The sequence below is a fragment of the Cygnus atratus genome, chromosome 21 (genome assembly GCF_013377495.2).
Source record: "Cygnus atratus isolate AKBS03 ecotype Queensland, Australia chromosome 21, CAtr_DNAZoo_HiC_assembly, whole genome shotgun sequence".
Classification (NCBI taxonomy): domain Eukaryota; kingdom Metazoa; phylum Chordata; class Aves; order Anseriformes; family Anatidae; genus Cygnus; species Cygnus atratus.
The window spans coordinates 3948938-3962538 of record NC_066382.1 but is presented as its reverse complement, the minus strand read 5'-3'; the positions used below and the strand labels follow the sequence as shown (position 1 = coordinate 3962538).

The 13601-nt window shown below is 46.1% G+C and overlaps 1 protein-coding gene across 5 annotated transcripts in view; it reads left to right on the top strand.

Moving 5' to 3' along the window:
* RERE (arginine-glutamic acid dipeptide repeats) overlaps positions 1–13601 on the top strand; it is a 232765-nt gene that overhangs the window by 206865 nt on the left and 12299 nt on the right. For all 5 annotated transcript variants that reach the window (XM_035557534.2, XM_035557535.2, XM_050714887.1 and 2 more), the window contains 4 exons: positions 8325–8487; positions 10622–10714; positions 11476–11675; positions 12832–12993. In XM_035557534.2, the coding sequence (XP_035413427.1) occupies positions 8325–8487; positions 10622–10714; positions 11476–11675; positions 12832–12993 (618 nt within the window). The remainder of the gene's footprint in view (positions 1–8324; positions 8488–10621; positions 10715–11475; positions 11676–12831; positions 12994–13601) is intronic.

Sequence of the window (13601 nt, the reverse complement as noted above, 5' to 3'; positions counted from 1 at the left end):
TATCACCTCAGGAAATGCATAGATATAACTGATGATCCCTTTAAACCATCCTGCAGTATTCCTCCCCTCCCATCCTTCATTTCTCTCCTCGCTCCAGTCATTAAATGTAACATTGCCGATGTATATTTTATAGGGTGACCCTGACGGCTGTCGCTTTGAGGATGTGCAGAGATAATAAGATTGTGCATGTAATGAAGGGCAGATAAATAGAAAAATGTTTACGGGATGGAGTGTGGCCGTTTTAACAGCTTTATGGCTTGCTTATGCGCGCTTGTTCTCCCCCCTGTGCGCAGCCACGTGAAGCACCACCGGTCCCTTTGCTTGAGATGGTGGAAATGTGAAGTGTTAGAGGCATCGAGGAGAGGTGGTTTTCGTCCAACACCTGAAGCCTAGCAGCACACAACCACGCAACGTAATTATTGAGCTGGTGGGAAAAGAAAGGCCAGGTAAAGGGTTGACGTATCGGTGCCTGGCACCTTCACCGAGGAAACCCATTCCTTGTGTTGTACTGTCAGCTTTTCGAGGTCAGTAGGGCTGGAAAAGTGCATGAAGGGGAAATACAGGACCTATGGTAAGCTCTGCTCCAAAAGCTTTTCCGAATACCCTGTGTTTAATTCATCTGGGTGTTTCTCCTACCCTCCTGATGGTGCAAGCAGTGATATTGAGGGCTTCTGGCTAAGCAGGGCAAGGTGCCGCTTGGGACAGCCCTGGGCCCTGGGCTCTGGGCTTTGTCGGTTGAAAGATGGAAAGAAAATTGCTGGCTCAAGAAAATAGGAACTTCTCCCACCTTTGCTTTGCAAAAGCAACTCATCCCTGTTCCTTGGAACTGTGCTGGACATAGTTCACCTGGCCCGGGTACAGTTGTTAGGGGTGGCGCTTTGAGCATCAGGGTAGGGAAAAAGGGAAAAAATAATAATATTTGCATTTGCTAGGGGAAAATGGGCTCTGCAGGATGGGACACCCTTGGTGCTGCGTGGGGAAACGCGAGGGATGGGGTCGGTGAGGAGAGGAGGGGCAGAAATGGAATGGCTGGAGCTCAAAGTGGTCAAACCAACGAGGACTTCCAGAAACTTTGGTGTTAGGAACCGCAAAGGGGTGCTGAGTAGAAAGCAAATCCTCGACAGATATGTTTAAGGCAAGCAGGTGCTTAACTTTTTCACTGTTTTGATAACCTCTTAATTGATCAAGCTCCAGAGCATACCTGGTGACGCTGGCAGCAGCTACGCGGTCCTGGAGGGCTGTAGCTGACGCTATCGCAGAGAGGATCTAATAATTAGTAATGGATGCAGTCAGCAGCCTGCGAGCTCCTCTGGGGATTAGGGACTCTGTTGATTAACAAAGAGGAGTCTCTGGAGGAAGAAGCTGTAATTGCAAAAGCTTTCTTTTCATTCTGGCTTGATGTACAGCTGGAGAGGGTCAGCAGCTTTCGCCTGCAGCTGAGGTTTAAAACAATGCACCGGCTTGCTCTGCACTTGGTTTTGCAGAACTGTTAAAGCTGGTACTTAAAGCCCTAAAAAAAGAGAATTGGTCGCCTAGAACAGGTAGCAAGGGTACGTTCCTTAATATGCTAATTATTGTATTTCCTGCTGGTATGTACAACCTTAATTGCAAACACTGGGAAAAGTTAGCAAATGAGCTACGTGAAAACTGCGAGTTAGATGTGGCACAGAGTTGTGGCACCGACGTTTTTTTCAGGCTTTGGACAGTAACATTTAGGTTTCTCTGGGGTTTGCCAAAACAACAATCAAGGGGTAGGAATACCAGATGGAAAGAAAAGGCAGCTTGTAGTGAGGACAGGAGGAAAGCTGAGCTCTGGAGGAGCAGCCTGCCAGGACTGTGCTTCGTAAGGATGAATTTAGCCCAATTAGCCTGGTTTTGGGTTTTGAAAGACTTTGGAGCCCGACGGTCACTACTGGACTCTTCATGTGGCATGAGGCCTGATCGGTTGTACTTCCCACAAAGGATTGATCTTGGCCCGTTTATTAATCTTCTGTCTCTTTGTTTGCTTACCCTATGCTACCAAAGGGTGTGCTGAGATGTAATTTGCAGGTACTTCGTTGGTTTGTCACCGAAGGGAGGATGCTCTACACTGCTGGAGTCTTGCTGTGTTACTGAAGATAAATGCTGTTTGTTTCTGTTTTCCAATGAGAGATTATTTACATCCTACCAGGTGTATTTCTTTCCGTTGCTTTTCCCTAATTTGCAGTCCCTGTTCACTGCCTCCTTTCTACTTTCGCTTCAATTACTCTTTGTCCATTCCCGTGCATAATTTTATTGTAGGGGTTGGGTTTAGTTTGCCCTCTCCTGTTATCCTGACTTTTTTTTTTTTTTAATTATAATCTGTTAATGAGGGGAAGTATATTCTCTTGGGAGAATTTCTGTGTGTTTAGGTAACATGAAAAACGAAATTATTTTAGTCTCTTGGCTGTTTTGGGAACTCTGGAGTGAAATGTTGAGGTTGAAACATGTTTCAGCACTACCAGGAGCGGCACAGTGCTGCAGTGCCCTGTTGTGTCGTAGGCCTGCGTCAGCTGCCTGAAGAAAAGCCAAATTTGTGGGAGATGGAAGCTCTTTCTGTTCCCAGTCTGTAGAGGACTAAGCAAGGTAGCAGTGCTCAGCTAGCAGGAACAATTAGAAAGCACAAAGCTGTATAGGATTGCAGGTTTTTTCCACAACAAAATGAAACCCAGAAGCTACAGATGGAGTCTCAGCTGGGTTCCCAAGGAAGTCTGTGGCTGTTCCTCTATTTGGGGTGAATTGACAGTTTGGCAAAAAATCCCAAAGACTTATCCTGGGTTTCTTATACACCGATATCCTCTGCTGCTTCCCACTTAGCCAGTTTTGTCAAGAGTTTGAAATCCAAAATGAACCGAAGGAGCTTATCTTGCTGTTTGCAGAATAAGAAACAGATTATTAGGACAGCCGATCTTCTCCTAAAACTGTAGGTAGAGCTCTTAGCAGAGACCAAGCAGAGCCAGCTGCGTTGCCGTCCAAAAGATAAAACACCAAGCTGCAGATAAAATACCGAGGCTTTCAAAATGTGCAAGAGAACCGAGACCTGCGGGATGTTCCTTCGAAAGCACCACGCGATTTTTAATACGTGCTTTGTAGCGTCAGTAAAATACTGCTTGGGTTTTAAAAGTCCCTCTTAAAATTCAGTAATGTTTCAGATGATGCAGCGCTCCTGTGCACCGAAGGTGGGCATTAATCAGTGCTACTGAACAAGCTGCTGAGACTTATTGCTTAATTAGAACATATGCAAACCCATTTGTCACAGCTGACAGAGGCACCCAGACCGAACGCACAGCTGTAAAAACGCCGAGGTTCGACCCTTCTGAACTGCACCTCGGCGGTGCGCTTCCTCGTCCCTGCTGCAGTTTTTCTGTACTCGAGCTCCTCTAATCCTCGCAGCTTTGGGGCACGGAGATGTGTGTGATGGTGGGACCGATCCCTCCTGGGCTGTGTCAGCGTTCAGGAAGCAGCAGGACGCTGGGCTGGGCTGCAGGTGCCTGCTAGGAAGCTGCCATTTCGCAGATTTGGGCATGGGTAGCCCCTTGTCTTGATTTGCCCCCGTCTCGATTTGCCCCCTGGCACACAGACACTTGAGCAGATGCCCTCACCAGCGCTGGTCAAGCCCGGGGGGCTCACTGCACGAGGAAGGTGCTGGAGACTCTTTTCACCACGGGACCTGCGTTGAAGTGGCCTGAGTGAATAAAATCTCGCTGCATTCCAGGAAGATGGGGAATTCATTAAGACCCCAGCTGGACAATCTGTTCCCCTCTGCTCTGCCGTGCCTGCCGGTAGGGCCACTGAAAGGAGTTGTTGTTTACCTCTTCTGTTTAATTACAGTCAAGCTATACCCCCCCCCCGATTTTTTTTTCTCCTCCTAACAGTGCTAGGCTCTGGGGAAATTAACCAGCAATTATTATGTTTGCTCACTCTGTTCTACCATAACAGATACTTGAAGGTAAGTTGATGCGTTCCTGCGATCGCTCCGATCTCTCCGTAGGAGCAGGCTGCTGCAGCGGGGCTGCCGGGGCCTCTCACAGCAGCAGTGAGCACACAGTGTTAATCCTTTGTTTACCTAAGGCAAGACTAAACACAAACACAGGGCACAGCTTGTACTGTGTATTTTACATTTGAAAACTGCTGATAAGAAGTGAGAAAGCAGGGCAGGCCGCACTCTGCCTGCTGGCAGTTTGTGAAAGGTGGGGAAGAGTTAACAAGGGCTGCCCTGGTGTCCTGCAACGTGGCTGCAGAGCTGGGCTGAGCTGCTGAACAGTTTAGCAAGGTGAGGGCAGGGGATGAAACTGGTGGGAGAGGTCAGAAGGGTGCCCCCGTGCCAAGGAATTAACCCTGGCTCCAGTGCCGGACTGCAGAGGAAGCTGTGCCGCTGCCGGAGTGGATCTGAACCGTTCCTTTCTCTTTAAATATAATCCCCAGCACAGATGTGAAAGGAGATGAAGCATGACTTTCTTCTGTGTACCTACAACGTGGGGTGGAATGGCCTTGGCAGGAGAAGGCAGGAGATCTGAGGAGCTGTGAGCTCCTGATGGGTTTCAAAATTGATGAAAGCTGAACCTGGCGGGGAGCATATCCCCTCTGTCGGGAGCCTTCGGGAGCGGGAGAGTGGCCGTCCTGGGGGGAAGGTAGTGATAAAGTCCTGAGTGAGGCTTCCCACGTTGCTTTATGTGGGTTCAATAAACCACTTGGGACATTCAGTCAGACCTCAAAGCCAAAAAATGGAGTAGTGTTGGCTGGAAAGGTCGCGGAGCTGCTCGTCTGAGGAGTGGTGCTGAAGCAGGCTAACAGGGCACCTGGTGGTGGTTTTCCTTCTGGATACCGGATCAGTACCTAGAAGGGATACCAGGACACGGGACCCCTTCCTGCAGAGCCCTTGTGTCTCAGCACCAACACCGGGAGCGTTGCTGGAGGAAAGGTTTGGGGGTGCTCTGAAGGGCACTTAGGTGAGCGCTGGTGTTGCTCACTTACACCTGTGTTGAGGGTTGCTTTAGTGTGCTGTTGGTCCCAGAGCTTGATGCAGCAGGGGCACGTATTGTTTGCAGGCAGGAGAAGAGGGCACTGGAAGCAATCAAACGGTCCTTCTTGCAAAAGCGGTCTCCTCTGGCCAGTCTGCGCCCTTCAGGCTGCTGGAATGGGCCAGGGGATGACCCTCAGGGTCGCTGCTTTGAGCAGCGGGTGCAGCCCTCCCCAACCTCCCGTGCAAGTCGTGTTCCTCCTCCTCCATCAGCCAAGAGACCTCACCACAGGTAGCAGTCTTGGTGGTCTCCTCCCTTCCTTAATCTCTCTCCAGAATTTGGAAATGGGGGGCAAGTCAGGCAGACGTACTGGTGCAGCAGAGATGGTTTGGTGCACTTTACCTCATGTGGTTTTAGCACACTGCGAGGTGCTGAACGTGTCGGCCGCGAGACCTCGCGGAGAGGTGAGGGGAGCTCGCCAGGAGCCAAATGATCATTACAGGCCATTCATGTCAGCAGCGTTTATGCTCCTCTGTTTGCTTGCAAGCAAAAACAGCAGCTAATTTGCAAGGCTGCCTTTTGTAAAAGGGCCTTTTGATCAATGCTCGCCTGTGTTAATGTTTCAGTAGGCTATTGATTTCTGCAGCAGCTTTTGTTCCCTGAATTTATGTGCGATGGGTTTCGGGCGGTGCACGCTCTGCATGTTTGATTAACGTTCATTTGACTTCCCTTGCAGCGAAGCTGGAAGCTGTTTTCCTCCCTGTTTGGAGAACCAAAGCTCTCCCGACACAGCCCTTTGTGCTGAGCTGCTGCCACCCATGCAGTCACCAGGACGCGTTTCTAATCCTTCCAGGCTCGCTCCACTCCAGCCTTTAATCCCGTAGGTAGACAATATAGTACCAGATAGCCAGGCAGCTAAGAAGAGCTGGCGTGGAGTTTTTTCAGCGTAGCACATCTGCCCTGTGTGTATCACTCTGCCATTTTCTCTCTGTGCTTCCTCTTTGGCTTCTCTTCCTCCGGCTTTGTCAGAAAGTTGAGTCATTCACTGACTCACGTTGCTGCAGCAGTCTGATAAATTAAATATTCTCTGGTCATTTAGCGGGTCCAGATTTCTTAGATGTAGCAAAATTAATTGTTGAATTCAACTTTTGTTTCAGCTTTATTGGCGTGGTTGTGAGTGCAGTTTTGAGAGGGTCTCAGGGGAGAAAAGTGTTGTGATGATGAAACTAGCATTTTTCATAAATATACACAATTTCTTTTTCTCTTTTTTTTTTTAAAGCTTGTTTTATGATGCAGCGCATGCGTAAGTTGTTAAACTCCCCTTGGGACCTGATGGGTTTGCGATGTGTAAATAGAGCTCCAGTAGGTTCCCATTTCCTATTTTATGATGGGAAGAAAACAGATTGGCTTGCACTCTGCCGTTGCCATATGTCAGAGGACACGTTAATTCACTGACATACAGACAGGGGATTTACTGACTTGTTCCTTGGTGCTGACACCTGAGATTTGATAGAAATGGATGGATGGATAAACCGGCTGCAGTCGTTTCCAAGAGACTTTCTACCGCCGAAAATCACCGCGTGAGCTTTTCTGCAGAGCTCCGCCTGCCTCCCGGCACAGGTCGTCGCCTCAGTTTGACAAACAGTTGTGCTGGTGGACTTTGAGCCCACTCTTAATGAAGCAAAATGGCATTTCTAAAGCAAACACACGGGGCTGAGCACGCAGCAGCACAGCACGGTGCTGTGTGTCAGGACTCTGCGTTCCTCCTCGATCTGCCATGGCTTGAGTGCTCGTCACCAGCTGGAGCCTTTGAACATCTGCAGCCTGTACCCATTTCCCTCCTCGGTTTTAGAGTATCTTCAGAAAAAGATGGATTTTTTCGTTAGGGTTTTTGTCCTTCAGAGTGTAGAACTGGGTGTAACGATTTGTTTTCATCACTTACTCCTCCCCGCCAAGCACCACTCTGGGTAGGATTTGGTGTGAATATCACTCAGGGTCTGCAGTGGAGAGCAGCAGCATCAGTCCCGGTCTGTGGCGGAGCAGATTAAAAGTGCATCTCTCTGCCTGTCACCAGAAATCAGAACTGCGGTTGTGTTCTTTCCTGGTGCTTCTATTTTTAAATTAGGCATTGATAAAACTCTTTAAGTGTCTCAAATGTCAGCAGTTAACGTCTAGAACAACATCCTCCTTTTGTCTTACAAGTGTTTCGGTGTTACAGATGTTAGTTATGGCTGTAATTGCTTGTTTGAGGCCCTTGGGAGAGTTTGGATTAAGGGTGTGTCTTTATTAGAGTCAACTTGAGTGATCTGCCCAGAGTAAAGGCTGCAGGATTTCCCCACAGAGAGCAGGCTGAGGTTATGTTATTAGATCACATAAAATGCAGTTCAAAGGCACCCTTTTTGTGGGCAATTCAGGTATGTTTGTTCTGATGTTGATTTTCAAGGGGCTGGTTAGAACTTCTCCATTTCCTCTTGCGACTTGAAAGAAACAACACCTTTTTACCTTAGAGGCAGACAAGTCGCCAGGAAATGATGGGGTTTCAAAGTAAGAGAAAAGAGATTAAAACCACATGCTGTTCTTTAGTTCGGCATTGCATCCGCTAGTTTGAATGGCAGCCGCTCCAGTTTTTGAATGTAAGCCAGGTTCATTATGCTATGGAATTATCACTCATTTCTCTAGGTGAGCTCTTTTAACTGCTTAATTAATTTAGATGTGGGCATATATATTCAAATTAAAACACGATTTGCTGTGGTATGGTTGAGTGTTATGGTTACAGACTTCTGTTGAACGTGTTTTTATTCTAACTTTCAGCTCCTTAAGCAGCAATCTGTTAAAATACCTGTATGCAGGATGTAGGTTGGCAAAATGGCCGTGTCTGTTTGCATCAATCCTTACTCTTTCTGTAAATACCAGGGAATTCGTAGTAGTTATCAGGGTTTTGTTCTGACAGCTACTGAAGGATGGTACCGGTGTGGACGCAGAGCCTCCCGTGTGTGCAGGATGCTGCAGCAAAGCAAGGGCACCCCCTTCTGAACTGCTGAGCCCAGCAGTGCCAGCAGCATCCAGGGCAGGCTGGAGACCTGGACCAGCACCCTGTCTTTTCTAGTAAAGGAGGAGGAGGTAGAGGGGGGTGAGGAGGTACTTGCTTACTTCTGTTCCTTCCCTGCCAAAAGCAAGCAAAAAACATCGAGAGGTTTTCTGTTGGATCTAAAGAATTCTTTTGTCTGGATGAAATGCATCATGAAATACAAAACTACACGTGCACGTCCATAGAGCGAAAGGAAGGAAAAAAGCTGACAAGTCAGGCTTGCATGCCCCTCTAACATATTCCTTCTGTATTTGCAGGGAGAACTAATCACCTTCTATTACTATTGGAAGAAAACCCCTGAAGCAGCAAGTTCTCGAGCCCACCGTAGGCATCGAAGACAGGCTGTGTTTCGGAGAATTAAAACTCGAACTGCTTCCACTCCAGTCAACACTCCCTCCAGGCCCCCCTCCAGCGAATTCTGTAAGTGGAAGCTAAAAGCAATGCATTCATCTTTGTTTAGATGCAGGGAGCAACAGCAATGTAATGGTGCTGTACCTTCGAGTGAACGCAGCAAGGAAATGGAGTTCAGGCAGCTGCTGTCTCCTGTTCCTATACGATTATGCTGGAATGTGGTAGGCGGCTTTGATCAGCAAGTGCTGTGTATTGAATTGTCTTGGCTTTGTGTTGCACCTTCTCCAGGCCTATTAGAGTAATGGGAATGAGAAAATGTAAAAAGAAGGAAGTCCTATCCCTTTTCATCCTTACCTGGTGACCCGTACCTTCTGCTTCATCGTGGTCTCTGCTGCAGTCAGCACTCCTGTATCGTAATGTGTCTGAGAAGTACTTCGGCCTTGATTGAAACAGAAGGTTCTAAACAAAGAATAATTACCCAAACCGGTGAAATGTGCTGTGTTGCAGAGGATTATGATTAGTAATGTCCATATGGATATATCAACCTATACCCTTATGTAAAAGGGTGAGGTTAGCTCTTGATTTCTAAGGCTTTCTGTGAACTAAACCCAGCACCTTCTAAAGAACAGGGACTATCTGGAAGTCTGGAGTTGGCCCAGTCTAATTAATATGGGGAGGCAGAGGATGTGGTGAGTAAGGCAGGACAGAGAATTGTGGAGAGGGTAGTAGTGAGGTAGTAAGAGACAGCTATTAGCTGCTCTGTGCTGAAGGTGATAGGATTTATTGCTGCTTTCTGTGCACACAAGTGCGAATCTTGACTCTTACCAGCTCAATCCAAGACATTCAGCACTTCATGAGGCTGAAAGGTCCCATCCGTATGCAGCTGACTGCAGAATGAGAATAAAAGTGAATTTAGTAACAGAAACCAAGTTCCAGCCTGATGCTAATTTTGGAGTCAAGGTTTAAACACCTGTGAGAGTGAATGTAGAAATTGTGGTAGTGCCAGCAGCTGCTGTTATTAAATGGACCTTGCGTTGATTAGAAGGGTAATGAGTTGATGACAAGCACTGGTGGCAAGTACTATAACTCCCTGTAATGTGCGTGTATGACAAAATATCCTCTCAAAACCTTTGGAAAAACACTATTCTTGCATCAAGGACTTCATTCCTAATTAAAGATGCGAACAAAAGAAGCCACACATCAGAATGATATCCTAGACAGGGTTTTGTACTTGTGAGAAATTATAGATCCATTACATTATGAATTTATAGCAAGTGGCTAGAAAAAGGCAGCACTCTCAGTAAGGAAGGATTTCGTTGCGAGTTGTTTTAGAAGATGAGGAAGGGTACAGTTTTTGTGGTGACTGCAGATTTTCAGTGGTTTAGGTGATGCTTTTTAGCTCACAGCATTGTAGTCAGATAACATGTTGTATGCTGCTTGCCACAAAGGAAGGTGGCCCTGGCCATATTCTCCACTTCTTCAAAACACGACATTCTTGAAATGTAATTTTGCCACTCGTTACAACTCTCAAGGAGGCTTGCAGTAAGAATTGGAAAGCTGGTAGTATCCTTATGGTACCTCTCATCCAAAGGAATCACAATATGTTTTGCAAACTGGTACGTTATATGCAAGCATCATCTCATCCACGCACTAAACACATCGAGTTCTTGGGTTAAATATAGCTGCTGTGTAAGAGAGTACAACAGCAGTCCCCATCTGATTTAGAAGTTGAAGTTTAAAAACAAAATAAAAAACAGAAAGGCAACCACAGTCTCTGTCCAAGAAATCTAATAAGCTATGACTTAGATATAGAATATTGTGTGGTTGTAAATTTGACTGGTTTTAGGTGCAAACCTCCTTTCTCTCATAAACTGTGCTTTAAGAACACAGCTTCCCCCAGCAGCACAAACAGTATTTGAACAACTTAATTGGAAAAGTATCATATAGTGAATCAAAAGTTCTGTGAATTGTATCCTTTGGTGCGTTCCTGGAATGCCTTTTTAATCTGTAGGCTGACCAGCCCTGGCCTTGTTAGTTTGCAGAATCCGATAGGATGGTCATTCAAGGCAGGACGCTTGTAGGAAGTCACAGACTTTATGCAAGAACTGTCATTTTATTAATGGTTATTTCAGCCAGGTAGGCAGAAACAGAAGATCATGCTGAATCTTTTTCCCTCTTCTCCCCTTTTTATTTACTTACTCAGTGGACTTGAGCTCAGCCAGCGAAGATGACTTTGACAGCGAGGACAGCGAGCAGGAGCTGAAGGGCTACGCCTGCCGCCACTGCTTCACAACCAGTATGCACCTGACTCATAGCTCTATTTCCCTCCCCTCTGCTACTGCCCATCTAACCCAGGTTCATCCAAGCCAGAGCTGTTCTTGTGCATGTACAGAAGTTCAAAAAATGGGGTTGAATCAGCTAAAATAGGCAGCATTCATAGCAGAGTTAATCATGATTTACTATTGCAGTGACAGAGGAGAGTCTTGGGAAGTAGCCATTTTGACAGTAAAATCTACTACTATATAATCCATTTGTGATATAGCAAATCGACATTGAACTGTGAGTGTCACATACAAAAGTTAATAACACTGCACCAGTGCTCCTCTGCAGTAGCTTCATTCCTGTAAGTATTCCTGATGTTTGGGCACACGCATGGCGTGGTGAAAGCCCCAGTGTAAGGGAAGGAAGCGAGAAGTTCGCAGCTCAGTTCTCTTTCAGAAGCCACAGCTTTGGAGAATAGTAGCTGCCTGTTAGTTCCCAGGTAGAGCAGATGAGACTTCTCTTTGTTATTTTCAAAGCTGCAGTTGCTTAAGTAAACAAATAGTATTTAGATGGAGCACTGAAGGAGATCTGTGCTGGAAGACAGGCTAAGCCTGCAACAGGACAAAGTTTACTGGAGGTTTCCAGGACGTAGCTGCCTGTAGAAAAGCAGATACTTTTCTAGTTGTTGTGTGCCTTTTTTTCTCTTCTCTTTTTTTCCTTCAAATAATGTAATTTGCTTGTGCTAAATATCTAGTAGATTGCGTATATCTAATCTGTCGCTTTTCCTGTCCCAAGCCTCCAAGGACTGGCACCACGGCGGTCGAGAAAACATCTTACTGTGTACCGATTGTCGCATTCACTTCAAAAAATACGGAGAGCTGCCACCTATTGAGAAACCCGTAGACCCTCCACCCTTTATGTTTAAGCCTGTCAAAGAGGAAGATGATGGACTTAGTGGAAAGCATAGCATGAGGACAAGGCGGAGTCGAGGCTCGGTAGGCTTAACACTCTTGGTTCCTTCGCATTTCAGCTTCTTCTGTAAAGAGGGGGTGTTAGCTGGAGGAAGGTGGTCTGAAATGACCCTTGTTTCCTCTTTTGTGCCTGTTTGCCATGGCACATGCCTGCTGCTGGGTTTGTGTATGTGAGGGTGGGATTTGCTCACAGGATGAGGCCAAGGCTTTCATTACAGATTTTGTACTAGTTTACCCTTCCAGCTGGGTCCTGTCAGAGGTAAACCCTTGGGCTTATTTTAAAGGAAGAGCTTAAAAAACTTCAGTGCTATTCATGTGGTCCCACTGGAGCTGGTCAGTTGCCTGCAAAAAGCTGATGTTGGCTCCTGTGGTTATTGTGCTCTCACAGCGGTTTTACTCGCTGTGAAATGCCAAGATCCTTCCTGTGTGCAAGTCACTTGTGAGAACTTGGATGGCAACTCTGGCTAATTTAATGTTTGCTTTGGGTTTGTGGTGATGGCTTTTGTTCCTTGCCCTCCCCTCTCCATTGTTCTGGTCTTGCTGATATGACCATTGCTTCTAAATACCTTGAGAGGCTACACGATCAGGTAAGGTTGGCTTCATTGGTTTTATGGTAGCCTGTCATCCAAAGAACTGCTACACTGGGAGGGAAACAGCGTTAATTACTGGAACATACTCACCTGTGATTCCTATGGACCTGACAGGTCCATTGCATAGCAGGGGCAAAGCGAAACTAAGTTGGTTTTAGCAACTGGTCTTGGCTGTTTGAATGCCAACAGATGGACTTCTTTTATGGAACATCAGGGTCACCTCCCACCTCATCCTGTGTGTGTATGCACACTTACAAACCTGTGTGCACATTTTATGAAGAAAATTTAGCATGCAAACAGCAGCATCTGTGGGAACATCTCTAGACTGTTCTCGTTTCTAGCAGACACTACTAAATAAAATAACCAGCATTTAATGTCTTAGTGGAGGCATATTAAGGATTTGCCTCTTCTACTTTTAAGCCCAGATGAACTTTCAGCGAAAAACTGTAGAAAGGTTCACTGCTCTTGGTTTGTCATCTTTCAAGTTCTTACCAGGAGTGCTCCATCTGTGTCCTTTCTGTAAGACAGGAAAAAATAAGAAGTTGGCAAGTGTTATCTTGGATAAACTTTTATTCTTGTTACACAAATAGATGTCTACACTACGTAGTGGTCGTAAAAAGCAGCCAGCCAGCCCTGATGGTAGAGCCTCACCTATTAATGAAGACATCCGCTCCAGTGGCCGCAACTCTCCTAGCGCTGCCAGCACCTCCAGTAATGACAGCAAAGCAGATTCGGTGAAGAAGTCCACCAAGGTAAAATTTCCCCCTTCTTTTGCGTTAGGACCGGACACCTGAGGCCCCTTCAACTGGCTAAATACGATGCAGATTCTAGGAGGCCAGGGAATCTGTCAGTGACCTAGAAATTCCTACTTCTGTACATAAGCAAAAGATGTAATGGTACATCTGACTGATGCTTTGTTCCTGTGCTTATGGATGTGTAGCGATAAAAGCTGTTGAAGTATCCCCACGTAACCTTACTGCTCTCATGATAAACTAATCCTTCATTTTCAGATGCAAATGCAAGCATTAGGCTCATGGAGGTAATACAGATCAGAAGTGCTATATCTGAGACAAGTAGACAGTTTTGTGTTTTTTTAAGCAGTACTTAATCTTTATTTATAAAGGAATATGAATATGTAGTAATTGAGACTACTTCTGGTACTGTTTTTCTGTATGCAATTTGCTTGATTTTCAGAGCAGGCTGACAGTTCAGTCTCTTTCAATAAGTGCCTTTCCGAGGGAGTACTGAAGAAACGCAGCTAGATGAAGAGGGAAGCTTGCATTAAGCACTGTAAATTAAAAAGTAGCAAGTTAAATATTTGTTTAAAAAAAAAAGAGGAGTGTTGGGCAAGTTGTCACTT